At 36.7% G+C, this 25,367-nt stretch overlaps 1 protein-coding gene across 1 annotated transcript; it reads left to right on the top strand.

The window, feature by feature from the left end:
* The first annotated feature begins 18,791 nt into the window (after positions 1–18,791).
* On the top strand, positions 18,792–22,027 carry LOC110898579. The gene is made up of 2 exons (XM_022145376.2): positions 18,792–19,074; positions 20,384–22,027. The coding sequence occupies exons 1-2, from the start codon at positions 18,963–18,965 to the stop codon at positions 21,961–21,963; spliced, it is 1,692 nt and encodes a 563-aa protein (XP_022001068.1). The 5' UTR covers positions 18,792–18,962; the 3' UTR covers positions 21,964–22,027.
* The last annotated feature ends 3,340 nt before the right edge of the window (positions 22,028–25,367 follow it).

Genomic DNA, 25,367 nt, shown 5'->3' with positions numbered 1-25,367 from the left:
TTGGCGAGACGTCGGTCTCTCTTCTCCTGACGGGTAAGGTTTTGGCGAATTCTTGATGATGACGACATGGTCTGCAATAGACATCGCCATAGGGCTCAACACAACGAATTCGAATCTCGCACGTCTTAGTTTACTAAAGCTTAGAATCACGTCGCATCTCACGTCACGTAACACATATAAACACATAATCATAGAGGCACATAAGCACAGAAGCAATTAGAGCACATAAGCAATTAAGCAAATAGAGCACTTAATTTCCTAAACACGTACGCACTTTTATCACAGAGGATGTCAGAAAACAGAAACCTATAACCACAAGTCGAGTGTTGTTCGTTTTGCATATCGGATAGCATCACATGATATCGTCTAACTTAGTCGTATAGCGTAGCATAGCGCACTGGTTTCGTTTAGATCACATCAACAGGGATTTGAATCGAGATAGGATAGCAACAAAGGTCACGCAGATTGATAACAAATGGAGTAACCAACGAATCTTAAAACATGTAAACAGGTAAATCACATAAAATCAACGAAGCAACACTCAAAATCGGAAAATGGATTGTCTGCGGCTACTAGACTTTGACTAACCATGGCAATTTAACTATTCACAGTTGGCTTGTCGTCACTTTCGACTCTAGGGGACATGTTTCTGCCTCGATTCTTGGGCATTATGCATGCGCATTCTAGGCCATACTCGTGAGTTCAGGTCGTTGGAGTCCGTCAATTGCCTTGGCGAGATGAAATAAAGTTGGAATAACTGCCAAGTTTAGGGTTTCACCCCTAGCTCAGCAATTTCTTCCTTGTTTTAAGAAAATTTAGAGGAAAGTTTTCATCAAATTACGGGTTTCAGCCCTAATTTGGTATAATTCTCCCCCGTTTGTTGATAGAAATTTGCACAAAATATTTGGCAAAAATTTGTAATTCAGGCAGGAATTCGCGGGTTTCACTCCTAATCCCGTCCAAATTACAAAATTTGGCTCGGAGTTCGGATGTAATGATAGAATAGAAGGAAACAACATAAAATAAGCACATAAACTTGGTCTCTTGGTTCCTAACTATAGTCTAGGTCTCTAAGACAGCGATCCGGACTAGATCGTGTCTAACCTAATTCCCTATAGTTATGGCTCTGATACCAATCTGTCACACCCCAACCGATGGCGGAATCATCGGGGCGCGGCACTGAGCGAAACAGATTGTTCAGAAGTTTCCACAACAACTATCATACAATTCAGTTATATAACACGTCCCATACCGTGTCCCAAACAATAACAAGTTATCATAGAAATCAACTAAACAATATGGGAACTGTTCCGACAACTCAAATTCTTAATTATTACAGACCGAATGTAAATATTGTTTTAAGACTTCTAGACGGCTAACTATAGATCTTACTGACTACAGGTGCCAGTACAAGATCTACAGATAATTATGGCCCTGGAGCAGGTATATGGACACTGTCCTAAGGTCACTGGCTCCTAGAAGCTTATTATTGCCTCGCTTCCCTAGCACGCTAGTAGCTTAAACACCTGTCACATACGTTAAAATAAAAGTCAATACATATAATGTAAAGGTGAGTACACAAGTTTGATATAGCATATAGAGTTCGAATAGTTTACGCATAACCAAGCACGTACACAAGGGCAAACGATGCATGTAAATTATCAACATGGGACCATCGATACCAATGACTTCAAGTTGACTGTCCGAGACAGTTCGCAATACATGATTTCCACCGTAATCCATGCAAGTAATTGTCCTTAGCAACCCCCGTGTGAACGGGTGCTGAGTCCAAACTATAGTACTATGTTGCTAAAGCAGGTAGATAGCACTCCACGTGTAAACATAATAAACAGCAATCATTTAGACAAGTAATACATGCAAGTAGGTTAGCGTTCAAATAGTTTGTGTTGTTTGTGAATTTGATAGATTACGTATGTAACACCCAAAAGTGCTGAAAGCAAAAAGGGATCGAGTATACTCACAGTGGTTGATCGTGGATTGAGAGGAGCACTGAGAATAGGTTAGCCTGAATAGTTCGATAACACAACGATGAGTAACGCGGAAAAAGTAAACAATGTACTTGGATCGAGTAGGCCATTCGATCGGACAGCAGTTCGATCGAGTGGGCTGTTCGATTGGTTTGAAAGTCCGTTCGAACATCCATTCGATCGGCCGGCTGGCTCGATCGGCTGGTTCCTTCAAGTGGATTGTTTCTTCCTTTGATGTGAAGGATGTGTTTGTGTATGATGGTTTGTACTACCTTTCAGGTTGGCCGATCGAACAGCTGTTCGATCGGTTAGCCCAACCGATCGGCTAGCACTTCATTGTTTTCAAATATGTCACTCGATCGGTTGGCATGTTCGATCGGGTGACATTCCAATGTTTCGAAAAGTCTAAGTGTTTTGAAGGTATAGTATCTCATGATTCGAGCAGTAATGATTACAATCGAGTGGCGTAGTCGATCGAACAGTACCTCGTCAATACTACACTTTTGTGAGTTGGTGGGTCTAAGTGCTATTCGATCGGTTAGCCTAGCCGATCGGCTGGCATAGTCGCTCGGTTGGGCTGTTCGATCGAACAGCCTAGCCGTTCGGCCAGCTTCTCGATTCGGTTAACCTATCACTTAACACTTGGTTATTCCCGTTAATTGTTGATGTTTTAGAGATATTTTGACTACGAGTTGAACCACGAAGCTGAAGTCCCTACTTAGTCTACTGACTCGAGCAGGAATCACCCAAGCTCGGCCAGAGGCGGTTTGGAACTTAAGTTTAACGTTTAACCCGAAATCGGTATATCTCTCGGTAGTACCCGAATCTTGAACCATGTGTTTGTTTAGGTTGATTTGTAAATCGGTTCAAGTCTCGTTTTCACCTTCTTGAGTGTAAAAGAGTTGAAAGATAGATGAAAACCCATCTTCCAATCCTTTTCCACCGTGAAATGTTAAGATCTTTGGTAGATTTTAGGTTATTTATGTGGAAATCGGTTAGATCTAAGTTACTCATGGTGGAATGATGTCAAAACTTAGTGTTCTTGAAGAACACATGATGACATCACCCAAGAACACCTAGATCTTGGTGATTTCATGGATGAAATCCAAGTTTTGAAAGATAGAAAGATGGAGAATCGATTAATGAACAAAAACGTACAAGGATTAGAGCGAAATACTTACCGGTTTGAGAGAAATCTGGGATTTAGTGAGAAGAAGAGGCTGGTCGGTCAGAGCTTTTCCAAAAGTGGAAAGTTTGACAAAGACAGCCCTATTTATAGGCTTCCAAAAGAGGAAAGGGTCAGCTGATCGAACAGCATCCCTGATCGAGCAGCTGCTCGATCGAACAGCCTGTTCGATCGGCTAGCCTGTTCGATCAGGTTGCCCTGTTCGATCGGCTAGCCTGTTCGATCAGGTTGCCCTGTTCGATCGGCTTGCCTGGTTTTGAGTGTTTCGCGACGATTTCTGATATTTCGACTTCGATGAACGATGATTTGAGGATGATAGAATTCCTAATCAAATTACTTTTAGTCTCAACTACTATAACTAACATACAAGCATCCTTACAACCATGACTTGGATTCGATTTCGATTGAGTTTGATTCACCTTTGAGTCTTGATTGATTTTGATTGATTCACCACACACTTTTAACATAAAAGTAAACATGCACAAGTAACACATAAGGCACACACACACGTATAAAAGCATTAAAATCCCCACACTTGAGTTCGATGATTGATTTGATTAGCTTGATTATTGATTGACTAGCTTTATTGCATTGTTACTTCCTATCATTCACAGTCGGTCGTTGATTCACAGTTCGATTATTGGTCGATTAGTTTGATTATACAACACTTACTCCAAATAATATGAAAAATCAAAATGAAACTAAAATGAAATTAATCTTTATTAATCTTTAATTCCAATAACAGTCAACTCTTGACTTTGACTTTGACTTTTGGAAAACACGGGGTGTTACAAGCATGGACATGCATCGTGAATAAGTATCGTATAAGTATGAATTACGAATAAGGATTCGATGTACAATGAATTCGAACGTATGAACATGTATGAATATGTAGATGGTGAATTTAAAGAAATACGAATTTTATTTATGATCCAAGTCTCGGATTTTACAACGAAAAGACGACTACAATAATACAAGATTTCCAAAAATAGCATTACAAGGCGGGCTTTCTAATTATGGAAAGTATGAAAAAGCAGGGCGTTACAGTCTCCCCTTCTTTAGGAAATTTCGTCCCGAAATTTGTTCAAGAGGAAGACCTTGGAGAAAAAGCATTTTGGCTAAAAGAATCGAGACTTGGGAGTTTTGAAACGTTTAGAAAAGTACGAAATTTTGAAGAACGATAGGATAGGAATTTGTTTGACTAAAATGAGTTGAGGCGTTTAAGCATAGGTAAAACGTGTATGCGTGCGCATAGGCAAAGGAGTTTAAATAAGTTTGAATGTTCCCGAATGGAGAGGTATCTTTAAAATATGATATCCAAGAAGTATAACTTTCGTATAATGCGTTTAGTATTTTTGATGAAAAGTGTGGTAGTTTGCATGGGGAGTCTAAAGGATAGTATAAAAATCACATTTTCGTAAAAATTGTTTATTGAGAGTAACGAAAAGATTTGTTAAAGGTATACTAAGTACATTTACATAAGAATAGAGAATAGGAAGACGGTTTTAAAGGTAATGAGATAAGTTAGGATTTGAATGTTTAAACAAGCTTGATTGCGAACGGGGTTCATATGAAAGAAAGGATAATGGAGAATAATAGGAGTATGGGGTGAACAATTGACACTAAATGAATGCAAGTATATGAATGATATAAGTATTAGATAGACGAAAGTAGCGTGTTAAAGATGAAGTCTCATCATGGATAATCGGATATAATGCGTTTGTGAGTTATTTAAAGTTTGTATTAGGTCAAAGGGTCTGCAAAACACTGAATTTCTCGTGTCACATTTTACGACGGTTTGGTAACATGGTGAAACACTTATATATAGGAAGTACCAGCGGCGTATCCACCATGTTTTGACCATGTCACGTCTGTCTCGTATTCGATGTCAGGTTACGTTCCGTGTCTTACCATACACTGTAGTACACTCTATGGTTCTCATACGCCTATCACTATAATCCCGTGTGCACCCGCGATTATGTTGATCGTCGCATGATCTGCATAGCTTGTACTAGTTGTGTATGAATCAGGGTATACATAAAAAGAATAAGAATGTGTACGTATAAGAATATAGTATGTAAGCAATTCCATGCTTAAGTATGTATGGGACCCACGCAAGTGAATCCCTCGGATTACGCTCGCGTATAGGTATGAATGTATGAATCATGAGTATAAGCAAAATTATGAGCATAAGTATAAGTTTAAGTATGAATATACACGTAAGTATGGGTAACAAACGTACGAGTAGTATGAGTATACGTGTAAGCATGAAACGTATAAATATAATTATAAGCATAAAACGCATGAGTACAAGTATGAATACGATTATAAGTATAAGCATAAAATGCGTTGTTATGAATATGAGTGAGAGTGTGAGTACAAATACTAATGATTACGTATATATTATTAATTGAAACATAACAAAGTTACATATGTAAGAGTGCTCAAAAGGTTGAGCATGTAAATACGAACGATATAAGTGAAATTGTCGCGATGAAGCGACAAAAACGTGTATGATGATATGAATGTATAGTTGTTTAAACGAAACGTTGAGTTTATTGAATCAAATTTAGATTGAGCTTGGTTTAAAAGGTAGAATATAGTTTGCATATGTAAGAGGATATAAAGTACTTATTGGTCATGCATATCGTATTTTGTAATGAATGGAAATGCTACCTTTGTTTTAAAAGAGTTTACGAAATCCGAAGATGGTCGGTCCCCATGAAGTCTTCTTGCCCACATGTTTTGGAAAATAGGTGTAGGAAAAGGTCTTCGAAAAAGTAAGTTCGTTTCATCAAAACAAGAAATTTTGGAGTTTTTGTGAATACGTTGATCCTTGGAAAAGGGATTTATCAAAGGTCTTAGTGTTCATTTTAAAGGGTTTTGACAAATGGTTCGTTGATGTTGGAAATATTCTTTGGTAAAACGATCTCATAATATCTATAAGATCCTATAAGTAATTGAGAAAGGTTGGTTTGGTTTCAATTAAGAATGGAAGTCTCTAGTATGACGATATAATGTGAGCAAGTTTTAGTGATTAAGTCGAATATGAAGTTCATGGGCAAGAGTTTCGTTGGACCGAGTTACTTGATAGGTAGCATTTCGTAAGGTTTTGGAGTTCGAGTAATAAGACGTTTTAAGACATGATTAAGAATCTCGTGTATATGAGTTGAGTGAAAATAGATTGTAGAATAAGAAGTACGTTTGATAAAACAATGTATTTTGAAATTGGTATGAGTGGGTATTTTGAATAATGATAAACAATTTGGGTATAAAATATGATCGAGTTTGCATAATAAGATATTTTGAAGAGGCGTTTTGGTAGCGATCACCTAGGTAAGGGAATCACCCCTAACTCGTTGGTGATGTTGTTTTCTTTTTTAAGAAAAGGGGAGTGGAGTTAATCGTCAAGGTAAGGAAATCACTCCAATCTTAATGATATGTCTCCAGTCGTCGTTACAAGGAATACGAATTTAAATTATATGAAATCATGCATATATATAAATGTATGGAAAAGGTTCGATATGTTGTGTGTGTGAAAAAAAGAAATCGAAAGTAAACTCGAGTTTGAAAGATTGCATCGTATAAATAAATAATAGAAACACATGTTTGATCAAAATTTGGATGGTTCCAAAACGGAACTTTGACTAACCAAAGTGGTCGAAAAGTCTTTTGAATTTGAGGAGCATGCTTTAGCCTAATAGATAAAATACTCTCGCCGACAAGTCGGTTAACGGTATTTACCCTTCCGGTTACTACATGTCCCAAATCAATCGAAATTTCGAGACTTGGCGGGATTAAAAAAAATATCAAGGAGTGGAACTAGTCGCCAAGGTGCGGGTTTCACCCCTAACTTGACGATTTCGTATCCTAAGTGTGGTTGGTACTCGTCGGGTCAAAATTTAGTTTCGACATGTTGACAAGGGTCCACTAGAATTTGAAATTTGAGATTTACCATTAAGATGTGGATTTCACTCCTAGCTTAATGGCGATATCTTGTGTAAAAAGAAGAATAGATAGATTGAGAGTCGTTCACCAAATTGTGGGTTTCACGCCTATTTTGGTGAATTCGTCTCATTTGTATAATGCGAGTGTTTACGGATTTAGAATAGTCGAGTAAAATGCATGAGGGAAAGAGTATGTTAAAGGAATAATCAAACAAATTTAAACGCACAATGAAGCATATTAAGAATAGCACATAATGAATGGGACAATAAAACATGTATTAGCACATAATAAAGCAAATATAGCATGCCAAGTGTTAACACATAAGCGACATATATGCTTAAAAGATAAAAAAAAGGAATAAATAAGAACAAATAAGGTAGCATGCAAGTAGTTTCAAGCAAAACATAAGAATAAAGCTCTAAAACTATAGACTAGGTTAAAGCATTCCTACTTTTCCTAATTCCCTATAGTTATGGCTCTGATACCAATCTGTCACACCCCAACCAATGGCGGAAACATCGGGATGAGACGAAGTGTGAAGATTGCTCGAGACATCATAACGCTAATAATTGTGACAAGTATTTAAATAATCCGATTTCATTTCATAAGATAAATTGTCAACATTACAAGAAATTCAAAATACAACAAGTTCCAAAAGTAATACATAACAACATAAGCAAAAGTGATACAACATATTAAACCTAAACGTCTATATGTGTATTTAGGCATCAACGCTACTTCTTTTCATAGCATCGTCATCATCAACCTGTAACATGTTTAAAAATACAATTCAATGCAAAAGCAAAGGCGAGTATACAAGTTTGATACATACATAGCAAGAGATAAGTTTTAAACAATTCCTCATAGCAAGCATGTGATTCAAGATAAACATCTAAACATGGTATGTGTCTAACATATCAAACCAAGGAAACGCAATATGCTCATGACATAACCGAAGATAAAGAGGCGGGTCGTTAATCCTATAGCGCTACATATGTCACGGTTTGGCTCGTACGAAGTTAATGATAAATTCAACACATAAGTTTAAAGCATCAAGCCATCACGTATACAAGCATGTTATAGGAATGTTCATGTGTTTAAGCAAAATGTTCATGTGTAAGTTTGTTGATAGATAAAACATGTTACACCCCAAAAGTGATAAAAGTAAAAGGGGGAATACGAGTATACTCACAAAGTTTGCATATGCTTTCCAATTATCCAATTATTGACGAGTTGATGAGGTTAGAAGATTGAATGTGTAGGGTTAAAGTTCAAGTATGCTTATAGTCGAGATTCGGTATTTAAAACAACATAAAAGTAAGATATGAGAATAGCATGTGAAAATAATCATCTTCAACACTTAACACTTGTATGACACTTGGTAACCACAAGGGTTATGATAATGTTTTCATGAGTTGAACACCCATAAGAATCACAACAAGGTTTAGGTCTTAGGTGATGTTCTACTACTTTAACATATAAACATAAGTTCAACATCAAAGGTTCGAATGAGTGTATATATATATCTAGGTTAAGTACTACATATTATTTAGTCCAATAATTCAAGTAGGAGGTAGAAGATTAGGATCTTCATTTAGGCACCTCGTGTTATCATAGATGTCATGTATGGGGTAGGAAGAACATGCTTCCATTTAGGAACCCCTTGAATGTTCACCACTTCACTTGATGTAAAAACAACCAAGGAGGGTCACGAACTAGGTTTAGCACGATAACATAAACCACCTAACTATAGAGAAATCATCAAATCATGTGAGGATTGTATGTAGGACAACCCAAGTTGTTCCATAATCACTCATTCATCAAGATCTAAGCTTGACATGATTTGTGGGTTAAATACCCTAACAAAACAGAAAGTATTTGAGGTTTTAACCTCTGATTTATAGTGTCTCAACCTTGTTTTTAAGCTTAACCAACCATAAGTGAGGTTGTAAGCATTAGGACATAGGTGTGAGATGTGTTAGACACAAGTTGGATGAGTTTAACAAAGTTTAGATAAAAACAGAAACGAACAGCCCACTTTGGAGCCTATTTGGGGACATTCTAGGGACTTATTTACTGTGAAAAACCCATGGAAACGTAGATAAGGTCAATACAAAGTAGTAGGAAAAAGAATCGAGTGAATCGGATAAGAATTGAGTGAGTTATGCTCATTTTCGTGAAGGGGTGTCAATCTGCTCGAACCCTTGCTTTCAGCTACGGTTTGGAGAATGTTTTGAGAGTTTTTAGTGTTGCAAAAGTGGTAGGGAGGCTGGTTATAAGTGGTATTTATAGGGGGAAGGATTAGGGTTTCAATGGGTTGGGCTTTGGAAGTGTTTAGAAGGGGTTACACCTTGAAACTAGCCCACAAAACCTAACTATATGGGGCTGAATTTTGCTGAATTGGGGCTGCCATATTTCTTTATTTTTTTTTATTTTTTTAAAACATTATAATGAGTAATTTTGTTAATTAAGTTGTGTAATAATATGCAACAATGTTTCCCCTAACTTGTAACAGGGTGAAATATGAAATAAAACATGATTTAACTAGGTAAAAAGTGTAATGTACAAGTATGTAACATGTTTGTAAGTGACAAGTATATGTCACATATTAGATGATTAACCGTTGTATAAATAAGCATATTATTAGGGTTTTTAGGTATCAAAAATTTAAGGACAAGCATGGACATGCATCGTGAATAAGTATCGTATAAGTATGAATTACGAATAAGGATTCGATGTACAATGAATTCGAACGTATGAACATGTATGAATATGTAGATGGTGAATATAAAGAAATACGAATTTTATTTATGATCCAAGTCTCGGATTTTACAACGAAAAGACGACTACAATAATACAATATTTCCAAAAATAGCATTACAAGGCGGGCTTTCTAATTATGGAAAGTATGAAAAAGCAGGGCGTTACATGAGTATACTGAATTCATCCGTTTTATTTTTCAACGATAGATAATTGGTGAACAGGTCAGTACTTCCGTACAGCAGAGAGACCAAAATATCTTATCGAGGGCTAAGACAAATACCATTTTTGGTACGATTTTATGCTTTTTGCACTTTTTGAATGACTCTCTATGAGAGCTTCTTCATTTATGGGATTTGGTATTTTTTGCTCTTTTAAGATATCCTGGTTGTGCCTAGGTCAGCATGTATCTGGATGCAGCAGAAGGATAACCCTGATATCCCCAAATGAAATAACAGTATAAAGACCCAAAACCTCAAATTTTGGCAATCTATCAACGCAAATTTAAGGTTATTAAACCATACACCACTGATGTGTTCCCCACTCATATTCAGTTTGTTTATGTTTATATCACATTGGTAAGTTGATTATTTCATGCTTTTTGCCTACTAGTACATCATATGATGAAGCTGCTATCACACTTAAGCAATATTGGTTCCATTTCAGTGTGACAGTCTAACTTGCTGATGTACTATCATTTCTTCTTTTTCACACAGTAATAACTCATTTTTTATTTTTATTTTTTTTATGTTTTTTATTTTTTAATGTTTTTGTATTTTTGATTTTTGTTTAAAAATTTTATAACTTACTCCCCCTAAACACACGCACTATCTAAACTCTTTTTGGCTTAGGGCAATTTCTCCCCCTAAATTTTTGTTTTATGGAGTAAGTTTTAAAAACACAAATTTAAACACAAACAGACTCCCACTTCAATCTGACAATAAGTTTTTCACTTTTGAAGTTTTGAAAAATCATATCCATCACTGATGTAAATAGTTCGTTACCCATGTTAACCTACTATTCACCTCAGACACTTTACAGGAATAACCACTGTCGAACACATCAACAGTCCTTCTTGGTCATCCTGCACACACTCAACAACTTAGTTAGACTTAACAACCCAAATCTGACCGGTTTTGGGTTGACCATGTAAATCCGTATAAGATGCCTCTAACCAATATCCATCACACCTTACTGGTGTCTTGGATGTTTTACTTGTTGTTGAACAAGATTTATAACTTCTACTAGGTCTTTGATCACGAGAGTTCCAATAAAATCTCGGATTTTCTGACCTTTGAAAATTATTATCTTGAAACTTCTTCTACCATTATCAAACCATGAATTTTGAAAAAAATTTGGATGTTGTTGAACATTGGAGTTACTAAAACCCCTATATTTGTTTCTTCTTTGAAAATTTCGATTACCAAAAGTATGGTATCGATTTTGATATCCAAAATTTCTATTTTGACTTTGAAACCGATTTGATTTACCATTAAAATAGCTAAATTGTGTAGAATTGCTTCTTGGCCTATCAAATCGTCTTGTTGTTGAAGTCTTAGATTGAAATCTTGGTTGATTATATTGACAATGTGGTTGTACATTATTGTTTAAACCAACCCTATTCCCATCTTTAACCTCATCAACTTTTCCCTTATTCTTCTTCAAAGGACAACAACTCGCCACATGTCCTTTAGTGTGACATTTAAAACAAGATTTTGTCTTATAATTTCTCTTTTTCTGAAATCTCTTTTTAAATGTTTTCTTCTTTTCCTTTTCAGTATCCTCATCCGATTTATGAGGTGTACTGTCAGACTCAACAGATTCTTTCAAAGATTCTGGACTACTTGGCAAGTCCACAGCTATCGGATCCACTACAACTGGTGTAGTAGGCACAAAATCAGTTAGCTCATTCTCATCAGGTAAAAACGAGTAATCTTGATCCTTAGAAGATGAGGCTTTACTAAACCCCAAACCCTTTTTATCATTACTCTTTTTCAAACTTGCTTGAATTTGAGTCCTAACTAATGAAGATTTTCCAAATTTGTGTAACTTTCCTTTTAGTTCAACAATTTGGTCTTGTGCAACATCCAATTCCCTGCACTTTTCAGAAAATTCATTAGTTTTATCCTTCACAGTTTCACGAGCCAAATCAATGATCTGTAACAGTTCATTGACTTTGCTTGTTAAACTGATGATTTCTTGTTCATTTGATTTGAGTTTATTTAAACAATCTGACTCTCGTTTAATCAAAAGAACACTTGACTCTTTTAAATTCTCTAATTCAGCTAACAGGATTTTGTTTTGCTCCGATAGTCTGTTAACTTTACCCTGTAGTTCAGTGCAATTATGACACGTATGACTTACAGATTCTGATGATACCTTCACCTCTGCTGTAAGTTCATTCACACCATTTGTGCACTTTAAAACTTCTGCAGCCTTCTTCTCAACATTCTCCTCATCTGCTTTCTTCTTCTCTTCTACACTTTGTCTAGATGAACTCTGATAACGTTTTGCTAAAGCTTCCCACAGCTCATAAGAAGTCCCATAGTGATTGATGGTATGTTTAATTCCCTCAGGCAAGGACATCTTGATCACTGCTAAAGCTTTCTTCTCAGCATTAACCATAAGTTTCTCAGATTCATCCATCATCTCATAAGAAATCACTTTAACTCTTCCTTCAATACGACGCGTAGGAGCAACATATCCATCTATCATACAATACCAGATTCTAGTATCTTCACTCTTCACAAATCCCTCAAATTCCTCTTTCCAAACAGAATATTCTTTGACATTTCTCAGCTTTGGCCAATTCTTAACATTCTCACTGACCTTATCCATTTTAACCATCTTAAAACAAGTTTTACCGTAACCGTACTGATAAAACCGTACAAAATTTTTCCGAAAACTGTTTATACCAAATTAAACCGTTAGAGTCGCCTCGAAAAAACGAATCCAATGATATATAATATCGAAAACCCAATTCGGAGATTTCCAGAGTCAACCGAGTTCAACCGTGCAAACGGTTTGTCGAGATGAGCTACGGATCACTTTCTATTTTTAAAAACGTTAAATCCTCTATACGTATCTAAATAAATACTCCACCTTTTAATTTTGCTGGCAAACCAACTTAATTTCGCTGTGTCACGCTAATTATGCTGGCAAACCAAGTTAAATATGCTGATAGAGTAGTTATAATTATGCTGGTAGAGGAATTATAATTATGCTGGTTTTTAAATTCGCTGGAATAAATATGCTAGCTGATCAAATTCGCTGGTTAGTTATGCTAGCTTAATTTCGCTGGTCGCCGGTCAGTTAATTTCGCTGGCTAATCAGGTCGCTGTTATGACGACTTTAATTTCGCCGATCACCGTAATAATGTCGCTGAGGACAATTATACGGTTACCAAAGTCGCCTATGGATTTAATTTCACCGGTCACCGAGAGTTGCTAGGTCACAAATTCGCTGGTCAATTAATTCCTCTGGTTTGGCAGCAGAATTATTAATTATGCTAGCAAATTTAGGAAACTCAATATGTTTGAAATTTCTGAAGATTTTCCAGATTCTTTTAACAGTTTCCTGCAAAATCGAAACAGCAAAATATCAGAAAATTTCGAAAATCAATGAAGAACAGAACGAAGAACACGAAGAACAATCTTCGAATCTTCAAGCCTTTCCAGCCAAAAACCTTCAACCAATCAACCAAAACTATCCCGAAAACCTGCAAATCAGCAAAATCAAACACACAAGATCAAAAAAAACCAAATCTGATTAAAAACCAATTTCGAAATTTTATGTCAAACCACAAAAAAATTCGAAACCCTAATATCAGGTTTAAAATTTTCGAATTTTTTTAACACTTTCACCCGAATTCTGCAGACACAATGCTGAACCGAGCTTCTTCAAGAGCCTAATGCTCTGATACCAATTGTAGGTCCCCTTGTTCGTATGGATCGTCACAGAATTGTATATCTAACCTAGAGTGCGGAATCCTCTAGATCAGATTTGTTACAGAAACGAGTAGAAACAGCAATTCACAATTAATCGGGTCTTCTATTGATTATCCAAACTAGAAGTTTTACAATCAATTCAAGACCTCACAACCTCACAGCCTATCTCTGTGATCTTGCCTCTCTCAAAAACGTTTTTCTCTCTCTCTCTCTATGTTTTCTCTCTCTAAAACTCTCTAACCACTAAAACCCTAATCACAAAAACATGTTTATATCCCACATGTTTGTGAACTGGGCTTCCTACATGGACTAGGCCATTTTCTAAGCCCATTACAACAATAAACTCACTAACCAATAAGCTAAGCCCAATACAACATATCCAAAGACTAAATAATCAAACTATTAAGTTGTTGTCACCGAATATGCACCAACATTACCTATCCAATTGGGTAGCTTCGATGTAGTGGTCGGAATGGACTGGTTGTCCAAGAACAAGGCTGAAGTTGTTTGTCACGAAAAGATCATTCGCATCCCTCTAGCAAATGATGAAACTCTCATCGTACATGGAGAAAAGCGAGACGCGCCTCTACGGATCATCAGTTGTATAAAGGCACAGAAGTGCTTAAGGAAAGGACGTGTTGCTTTCCTAGCGCACGTTGTAGATAAGAAGGCTGAGGAGCCGAAACTCGAAGACATTCCAGTGGTAAAGGAATTCTCTGATGTTTTTCCCGAAGATCTGCCAGGATTACCTCCGCAACGACAAGTCGAATTCCATATAGACTTGGTTCTAGGAGCCGCTCCTGTAGCCAAGGCACCCTATCGGCTTGCACCATCCGAGATGCAAGAATTATCTACACAACTCCAGGAGTTGTTGGATAAAGGTTTCATAAGACCAAGCTTCTCGCCTTGGGGAGCTCCAGTACTATTCGTAAAGAAGAAGGATGGAACTCTGCGGATGTGCATAGATTATAGAGAACTGAACAAGCTCACAATCAAGAATCGGTACCCACTAACGAGGATTGATGACTTATTTGATCAGTTGCAAGGATCAAGCTACTATTCCAAGATCGATCTTTGATCTGGATAGCATCAGTTAAGGATCCAAGAGGAAAGCGTACCAAAGAATGAATTCAGAACATGTTATGGGCATTACGAGTTCCTTGTGATGCCATTCGGACTGACGAACGCGCCAGCGGTATTTATGGATCTGATGAACCGCGTATGCAAACCATATCTTGATAAATTCGTGATTGTATTTATCGATGATATCCTGATTTAATAACGAACGAAAGAAGAGCACGAGCAACATCTCAGAACCATCTTGGAACTACTGAAGAAAGAGAAACTTTATGCAAAGTTTTCAAAGTGCGAATTCTGGATTCGCGAAGTACATTTTCTTGGTCACGTTGTGAACGAAAAGGGCATTCATGTAGACCCAGCCAAGATAGAAGCCAAAAAGAATTGGGAAGCTCCCAAAACCCCGACTGAAGTTCGACAATTTTTGGGCTTAGCGGGCTATTACCGGCGATTCAACGAGAATTTCTCAAAGATAGCTCAACCGTTGACAACCCTTACGCAGAAAGACAAGAAGTACGACTGGGGTGACAAACAGGAAAAAGCCTTCCAGCTACTTAAAAATAAGCTATGCGATGCACCAATACTATCCTTACCCGAAGGCGCGGAAAACTTTGTAGTATACTGCGACGCTTCGCGTCAAGGGTTGGGATGCGTGCTCATGCAACGCTAAAAAGTCATCGCTTACGCTTCAAGAAGTTGAAGGTGCATGAAAGGAATTATACCACTCACGACCTGGGGCTAGGTGCGGTGGTATTCGCCTTGAAGATATGGCGACATTATTTATATGGTACTCGATGTACAATCTTCACAGATCACAAAAGCCTACAACATATATTTGATCAGAAGGAATTAAACATGCGTCAGCGACGATGGGTCGAGCTGCTAAACGATTATGACTGTGAGATTAAGTACCATCCTGGAAAGGCAAACGTTGTAGCAGGCGCATTAAGCCGAAAGGAAAGGGTTAAGACCTTAAGGGTTCGAGCTTTGGAAATGACTATTCGAACGAACCTCACTGCATGTATTTGTGACGCACAACAAGAAGCCCTTAAGATGGAGAATCGTACAGCTGAATACCTCCGAGGTATGCTGAAGAATTTTGTGCCAAACAAAGAGGGAACCTTATACTTTAAAGGGCGTATTTGGGTTCCGCTCTATGGCGGCATTCGAGAAGTCATCCTTAATGAAGCTCATAAATCGAGATACTCGATCCATCCAGGATCGGACAAAATGTATCAAGACTTGAAAGATTATTATTGGTGGTTGAGACTTAAAAGCGATGTTGCTGTTTATGTTGGAAAGTGCCTAACCTGTGCTAAGGTTAAGGCTGAAACTTATTCCCTAAAAATTCACCTAAAATATTTACCAAGGTTTCCCTAATTTTTGTGTAAACTTCAAGTTAAGAAATGATGATTTCTTCAAGATAAAAATTGATATTAAGTATGTATATTTTTGAAAGAAATATATATATTTATTGATCACCAATTTTTGTGCTAAATGTATGTAGTAGGTATTATACGTGATAGTGTATTAGGACTTGAAAATACACTAAGTACTCCAAGGAGTAGAAATACAAAATACACATACAACATGCATAGACAAATACAAGAGAATATATTTATGAAAAATATATTTCTTAAAAGATTACGTAACTTGGACAAGTTATAGACTTAAAAGGTGTTTTTGGACAAAATACATAATTCGGGTGAAAAATACAAGATACTTAAATTTATTTTTGAGAAAATAATATAAGTAAGATACATAGTTAAAAATACAAATTATTTTTAACACAAAGAACACATACATAAAAGATGGTGACTTGTACTTGTGCGATACAAGTCTAGTGACTAACGTTAATAAAACACGTATAGGTCACGACGCTATATAGGCAAAACCCGGTGAAGTTACGGCGCAAGAAACGCAAAGTTGTGAGTTCATGCCCCTTTTTCTTTTAACTGTTTTCAGTTTTTAACTTCGGGGGTGAAGTACATGTTACTAAATGTTTACAGAAAAGTGAGTTTATGTCTCCACTTTTAATCTTTTACATACTTTTTTTAAACTTGAGGAAAATACATATGTTATGGTATGATGGATACAAGAACTAAGGAAGGATACTAGAAATCGTGTCACGAATAGGGTACCAGAAGCACCATTAATCGTGTACATACTAAGACCGCAGAACAAAAGGTCAGATCTAATGGGTTTTCGGGCAGCCACACTCTTGGTGATAACTAGTACCAAGTAGTGCTTTTGTATCTCAGTCGTGAATCGACAACTAGAAAAATGCCTATGGTTTGGATGCTTCCTATGTCGTGTCACATGTTAATGGCCTTGCAACCCATTAACAACCTCGATACATATAGAAATACTTGATTTATACAAGATACATACCATGTTTTCATACCAAGTATACAAACGTTCAATACAAAAACTGCATGAATTCACACCAACATTATGTTGACGATTTCCAAAATCTCACATGTATTTCAGGTAACTAAAGTGGATGTGCGCGCGGTCTTACTCTTGCTCTGGGATGTCGTTTATGTTTATCTATGAATAATGTTGTAAACTTTTCAGACAACGTATTATGATGCAATGTAAACCCCAAACTTAAACTGTGTTTTCAGTTAATGTTATTGGCATTTGAAGTTATTTTTACGAGCATGTAGTATGTTTACCATTCGTATGCAATGAGAACCTTTCATGATCACACCTCGTGCTTCCGCCTAAGAAAGGGGTGTGATAAATATGACATGCTATAATATAACATAGAGTAAGATTATTGTACAAATGGGTTTTAACATACAAACTGGCTTAACGTGAGAAGTGAAGGAAGAATTTTTTTACACTAGTAGATGAATTATTAATTACTGTAGAGTTACTCTACAAAAATTACATAATTACTCGTGTAAAAACACGATTTCTTTTACATTACGCAATTAAGTATCATACTTAAGTAGATGAGAAAAAAGACTTCCTTCACTTCTCATGTTAAGGATATTAGTTGTATTTGATTGTTACACATATAATACAACACAACATAATATAACACAACACAACACAACACAACACAACATAACATGTAATATAATATTAACTAAACTAAACTAAACTAAACAAAGAACAATATTATTTAACATAAACTAAGCTAAAAAAGAATCGTAATAAAAATTTGTAGGTCCGAATATAATACATAATAAAAAAAATGTGTGTGTTATATTATATTAAAGATAATATGCACGAGTTTTATATTTATCATAATTCTTTTTTATATTAGTTATACAAAAATTAATTAAAATCTAAACATTGTCCTTACTACAATGTTTTCTCTAACAACAGATGTTTGGTAATTGTATGTATATTAATAATTTTAGTAATATAATTATTAAATATTTCTATGTAGCATATTTTATAATATTATTTTCTACAAATATAAGAGTTTCTATATTTTCTAGAGTTAATTACACAGATAGATTTTGTGGTTTATTGAAGGTAACACCTTTGAGTACTAACAAAAAAAATATATAAGTGTATTTTAGTCATTTTGCACTGATTTAACAGAAAAACTAACAACAGTTAGCCTTAATACTCGAAGGTGTTACAAAACCGAAACCATAAAACCTGAGCTTGTTAAAAAAATAAGCTAATACTCAAAAATATTACTTTCAATAAACCACAGAAACTATTTGTATAATTAACTCACATAACATAAATTGGCTTACACAAATTACTTGTAAATACTTTTGGTATTCCTAACGGATAAGATGTTCATGGTTTCGTGACAATTAGGTTATACCGAATTTCAAATATTACAATGAAAGCAACCCTAAAAAAGGATATATATGTAGTGGGGTTGATGGTATCTTGGACGGCTTACCCAAAACCATCTATATGAATACCTTGCACGCCATGCACCTCTCCAGACAAACCCTGCTTTCTCCTTTTATTATTTTCTTCACATTTTTGTTATCTTATCGTATTCAGAGTTATAACATAAACTCTATATATATGCCTAATATTTCGTTTGATCAATAAAACACTTGTCATCCCAATAAAATGGGATTATTCTTCAGTTTATTGGCAAATCTATTCAAGAAATGTGACGACAAGCCTCTGCCAATTGAATCCATATTCAAGCTTCCTTCACCAATACCCAAATTTCCTCCAGGTATTGCTATATTTTTTTATAAATAAATTATTTTCATTTAGTTTTTGGTTTAACTTTGGTATATCTATTAACATGTGGCTTGAATATTAAGTTTGGTATCACCAATTTTTTCTTGAATGAAAATTGTGGGTATTGTTTGAAATGAATATGATTGTAAGTTTGAAAAAAAAAAAAATCGAATTGCCAAACTTTAAGGAAAGAAGAGATGGTAAGTCAAAAGGTACACCACGTGTCACAATGAGGTGTGTGTGGGGTAGGGGGTAGGCATGCGGACAAGTGTTTGGATAGGGGTGGTGAAATTCCACTTGACAAAAATAGTCATGTTGAAAAAAAAAAACCATCAAAATAGTCATTGAAAAAGTGGAAGAGATTGGTCAACATCGTTATGAAGGCTACTTTTTGGAGAATATGGTACGTTAGGAACCAAAAAATGTTTGAAGGAAGGTCTCTTCGGGTTATCGAGCTGGTCGAGAAAATAATGGAAGACTCCTTTTTGTGGATTAAGCATCGGTCCAACCTCCCTAATGTCACTTGGGAGTAGGCCCGTTTTCAATGTTTCTAGTCTTCTTTAGTTTGGTTTTCTTGTTGTCTTTTTCTCTTTTTCTGTTGTAGCTTCTCAGCGGCTTGCTGGCTCTTTATATATAGATATAAAGTGGTTTGCCGTTCAAAAAAAAAAAAAAAAATTAAGTCATACAAAAAATAAATGATTCATGATTTCAGTCAATGACCTTCCTCCATAAGTTTCGCCGGTTGTGGGAGCTAAGACCTAGGCTTAGCCACGCTTTTCGAGGCTTAGCACTCGCTTTTGCTGCCCCTAAGGCTTAACCTGCGCTTTTGTATATATGCCGGCTAAAACATAACTCGCCCTTATGGAGCCCGTTGAAATTCAATGACTATTTTGATGATTTTCTTAGTCAAGATAACTATTTTGGTGATTTTTCCCCCGTTAATTAGCTAATGTATTTTGGTTAACTACTATATATCAAGCCGGGTCTCATTAGAAGCAGACTCTCTATTCCTACGGGGTAGAGGTAACGTTTTCTACATCTTACCTTCCTCAGACCCTACCTTAGCTTTGCTATTGGTGAGATTTACCGAGTATGATGATGATGCTTGTCAAATGGCTCCTATAGTAATTTTCCCTTAATATTATCATAACATACTTGTGATATTATAGACATTTAAATGAAAATAGATAATATATATCGTAATATTTGTAGATAGCCTTTATAGATAGGTTATGCTACACTTGCTGTATATGATAAGTTTGAACTTAATGTTTTTTTTTCTTGCCACTATGGTGATGTAGGGGATGGTTTTGCAACTGGGGTTATTGATTTAGGAGGGTTACAAGTGTGCCAAATCTCTACATTCAACAAAATATGGTCTGCTCTTGAAGGTGGACCTGACAACAAGGGTGCAACCTTCTATGAACCATCTTCAATACCAGATGGATTCTTCATGCTTGGGTGCTACAGCCAACCCAACAACAGGCCTTTATTTGGTTGGATTCTAGCAGCAAAAACTGTCACAAATAACTCTTTTTCATCACATAGTTCTTTAGCTAAGCCAACCGATTATTCTCTGATTTGGAGTAGCGAGTCGAAGAAAATAAAACAAGACGGCGGCAACTGCTACATTTGGTTGCCAACACCTCCTGAAGGATACAAACCCGTTGGTTATCTTGTCACAAATTCGCCAGAAAAACCATCCGTTGAAAAAATACGGTGTGTCCAATCGGAATTCGCTGATGCAATTGAAGTTGATGGATGGATTTGGGGATTAGACAAGAAGATCAATACAAACAATATCAATATGTATGAAATAAGGCCAAAAGATAGGGGTGTGAATGCTCTAAGTGTGTCAACAGGATCTTTTGTAGTTCAAAATGTTGGTGCTACTGCTGACGTGTCACTTGTTTATTGCTTGAAAAATACGAAAAATAACCTTATGGCCATGCCAAATTTGTCCCAAGTTGAAGCACTGATTCAAGCTTACTCACCTGTGATTTATTTCCACCCTGATGAAGCATACTTTCCGTCCTCAGTCGATTGGTTTTTCCAAAATGGAGCTTTGTTGTATGAAAAGGGCAAGGAATCTGAACCAAGACCGATACAACCCGATGGCTCAAACCTACCGCAAGGTGGTTCAAACGATGACTTGTATTGGTTAGACCTCCCTAAAGATGATTCATCTAAAGAAAGGGTGAAGAAAGGTGATCTGGCTCATTCTTGTGCATATTTCCACATAAAACCTATGTTTGGAGCGACATTTACCGATATACCCTTGTGGATATTCTACCCTTTTAACGGTCCGGCAAGGGCAAAAGTGGGAATTTTTAATGTTTCCCTAGGAAAAATAGGTGAACATGTTGGTGACTGGGAGCATCTAACGTTAAGGGTTAGTAACTATAACGGGGAGTTAAAAAGTGTCTACTTCTCAGAACATAGTGGAGGACAAATGATTGATGCTTCAGATATTGAATTTGAAAATGGAAATAAGCCCGTAGCCTATTCATCGTTGCATGGCCACGCGTTTTACTCAAAACCTGGGTTAGTTTTACAAGGAAGTGGCAGTATAGGTATACGAAACGATGCATCAAAGGGCAAAATGATGATGGATACAGGAATCACTCCGATGGTGGTTGCGGCCGAGTATTTGGGGCAGGTGGTTGTTGAACCAATGTGGTTGAACTATAGTAGAAAATGGGGTCCAAAAATAAGCTATGACATTACAAATGAGATCAAGAAAGTGAGGAATGTTTTGCCAAAGCTGTTGAGAGGTCCATTTGACAAATTTGTTAGGGGGCTTCCTAATGAATTGTTGGGTGAAGAAGGTCCTACAGGCCCAAAAATGAAAAATAATTGGAGTGGGGATGAAAAATATTAATTTTATTTTATCACAATTATTTATTATAGCGTGTGTAATTATTAGTTAACTCATTATTGAATTCCATATATGTATATACATATTTTTAGTTTAAAACCTTGAGGTCATTAGGATGAGTAAGGCAAATGAGGTAGTGGTTGAGTGGTTGGGGAAAGATTTGGTTCCTTATGATCCAGGTTTGACTTTCAATCTCTCTATTATTTTCTGCGGTATCCAGGTGAAGGGCGAATACGGGTGACGCCGGTTCGTCTTGGATGGGAGGCCAATTTTTTTCGATTATTCCACTGTCGTGCCTTCGGGCGGGTGGAGTTCGGGTTTCCTCGCATCTGGGAGAGCCAAGGGGCTGGCGGCAGTCGAGTAGTCGACCTTGACCACAGTATCCGGTGTCACGGTGGTTAGCACGTCGTTCCTTGCCGTTCAATTAAAATAGGATGAGTAAGAATGCAGTTATGGTGAGGACTATTGCCTATTGGTAAGTGAAATTTGGTGGTACATCGATGTTTGACTGCAACCAAAGATAAAAAATAATAAACTTGTTTAGATGACGAATTTGAAGTTATGCATCAACTAATCCTTTGAAACCAGGGGTGGATCCAAGGGGTTTTGTGGGCTCCCAGGAACCTTCTCGGTTTAAAAAAATGGAAAAAATTAGTGAAAACCTTGTATGAAAAATTAGTGAGAACTTATAAGAATCTACCAAAAAAAACCCGGTGAAAGAAATTCATGGATCCGCCACTATTTAAAATCATGCGGATCAAAGCAACAAGGATGACTCCATCCATAATATTGTACGCGGCACATGCAACAAGAAACGTATGATAAGGGTGTGAAGGGATCTAGCTTATATCTTAGTGTAACATAGCATAAATCCTAAGAATATATAGTGGCCTTTGAGCTCTCGGAGAAAATATATCAGAACTAAGACTCAAAAAATAGGGAAAATTACCTAAATAGTCACATTTTTTAGTAGAATTTTTTTCAAAATAGACACGGAGTTGTAGACTTTTCACTTAACCAAATTAAGCACTCCTCGTTTGCTCCAATCAGAAGTCGCCACAACAGCACCGTCGGTGAAACGGCTAGGATTTAGTCACCTATTGGTAAAAAACGATAACTAAGCCTATACATATGATGAAAAAGCCTGCTCTTTTGGTGAATCTTGGTGGCTCAGCCCGCACTTTTGGTGAATTTTGTCAGCTTAACCTCCGCATTTGGTGTTTACTTTGGTAAACACGAAATTCAATGTCTGTTTTGAAAAAATTGTGTCAGAGAATACTTTTTTTTTGTAATTTTCCTCAAGACTATATATTGTTTTTTTTTTTTTTTTTTTGAAAATTAAACTTCATTAAAACACACCTCTGATCCAAGCGGGTAAAATGCCAAACAAAATAAAATCCCTGACCCAAACAGGCAAAGGGCAAACAATTACAACATATATATAGGATAGTTACACTATTCCTTCCAACTAATATATCTACATGAAGATCTATTTTTAACCCAAGCATAACCCCTCTATTTTATCTCTAACATAATTTTTTGTGAGCTTCTCTTGATCTGATTGATCACCAAATCGTTCCTACCTTTCCAGATTCATCAACAAGAAGTTATAACCAACCCAAGAATAATCTTTTTTGCTTTCTTTCCCATCTGACAGAAATTATGGAGATCCAATAAATCTTTGAAGGCGAAGTCGAAGATCGAAGGAATGTTACACCAAGCACTAACAGCCGCCCATACCCGGATAGCCATCGAACATGCAGTGAATAAGTTATCCACCGATTCCTCGTACTCGTCACAGAAAGGGGACATAACCAACGTAATATGTGCATTCCTTCTTCTCAAGTTAACTCTTGTTGCAAGCCTATCTAAGTTTCCTCTCCAAGCCATTATATTACATTTGAGAGGAACCCATTTGCACCAAACAAAGTTAGGGAGAAGGCTATTTCCTCTATCATTAATGAGCGCCTTTTTCACAGAATTCACCGAGAACCCTTCCTGATTGTCAACGTTCCAGTACCACGAATCCTTATCGTTGGACAGTCTCACCTTGTTGATAACATCTTGACATTCCTGCCATCCTTAAGCTCGATGTCCGACTCGGGCTTTCTAACCCAATTCCAAGAGAAACCATCACTCCCTTAATCCATTTCTAATCTGTCCGCAACCCTGCATGATTTAAACCTTTCCAAACAAATAGGTGTGGCCATCTTTCCAAGAAAGGAAGATCGCCCACCCAGGTGTCTAACCAAAAATGAATTTCGATTTCGTTCCCACCTTACCCAATATCATCCGATTTAAACCTTTCCTATTTAGTTTCATTTTGGAAATCACTTTTACAATATTTATCCAACAACCCGCAATGTTAACGTTAAGCGGCTGAAATCTTCTTTGATTCTTTCTACTATGACACGCATCCACCACTTTCCTCCACAAATTTTGATTTTCGGTCCTATATATATCTCCAACCCTATTTATAAAGGAGGGCCTCATTAACGTCTTTGAGTCTGTTAATACCCACCCCCCCCCCCCTCTCGCCTCCTTTTTCTTGGGCCAAGTAACCCAATTCCAAGCCAACCAGTTCATTTTATTAATGTCACTAGAACCCGCCCAAATGAACTTTCTCATTTTATACCCACTGGGACCTTATATAAAGAAAAGTAATATATAAGTAAACACTCCAGAACTGAATTAATCAGAGTAAGGCTCCCCCTATTGAAATAGTTTTAGCTTTCCAAATCGACAATCTTTTATCAAAAATCTCAACTATAAGGTCCCAGTTGCTAATTCTATTCATATTTGTCCCCACCGTAATCCCCAAGTAAGTCAGCGGGATATTATCTGTGTTACACTCAATCACCTTCGCCATATCTTTGATATCACAATTATCCACACCCATCCCGTATATGTTGGATTTGTGAAGATTAATTTTTAAGCCAGAGCACAAGTAAAAAATTCTGAGACATCTCACCACATTCGTCACATTAACCCTGTCATGTTCCCCCATTAAGAGATAAAAGAGGTGATAGATGACCGGCCCATTATTTGGAGTTTGAATCCCTTTAAAAAAAAAACCCTTCCAACCTTGCTTGCAAAAAATGCTAGACAAGGCTTTCATAACCGAAAGGAACAGAAACGGAGAAAACGGATCTTCTTGTCTGACCCCTTTATAACAGTTAAATTCAAAAGACAGGGACCCATTCACTAAAACCGAGGATCTAGCCGAAGGTGATGGAGGGTGTGAAACCCGAGTGTTAACGTGCGTATTTTGTGTCATTTATTGTCGTTTACGTGATTATACGCTTGGAATATGTTCACTACGAAGGTTTGTGGTGTTACAGGTTAATCGCGTAATTCGGTGAAGTTAAAGTGGTTAGAGATGATGCGGAACACCCGCGGATGATAAA

Source organism: Helianthus annuus, chromosome 1, assembly GCF_002127325.2.
Source record: "Helianthus annuus cultivar XRQ/B chromosome 1, HanXRQr2.0-SUNRISE, whole genome shotgun sequence".
NCBI lineage: Eukaryota > Viridiplantae > Streptophyta > Magnoliopsida > Asterales > Asteraceae > Helianthus > Helianthus annuus.
The sequence above is the reverse complement of the archived record's forward strand: the minus strand, read 5'-3'. Positions and strand labels throughout refer to the sequence as shown.

What these genes read in the sequence shown, in the direction of transcription:
- LOC110898579 (XM_022145376.2), top strand. Translation starts at nt 18,963, where the DNA reads ATGGGATTATTCTTCAGTTTATTGGCAAATCTATTCAAGAAATGTGAC. An exon ending in AATACCCAAATTTCCTCCAG is followed by an intron (nt 19,075 to 20,383) that starts GTATTGCTATAT and finishes ATGGTGATGTAG; the next exon opens with GGGATGGTTTTGCAACTGGG.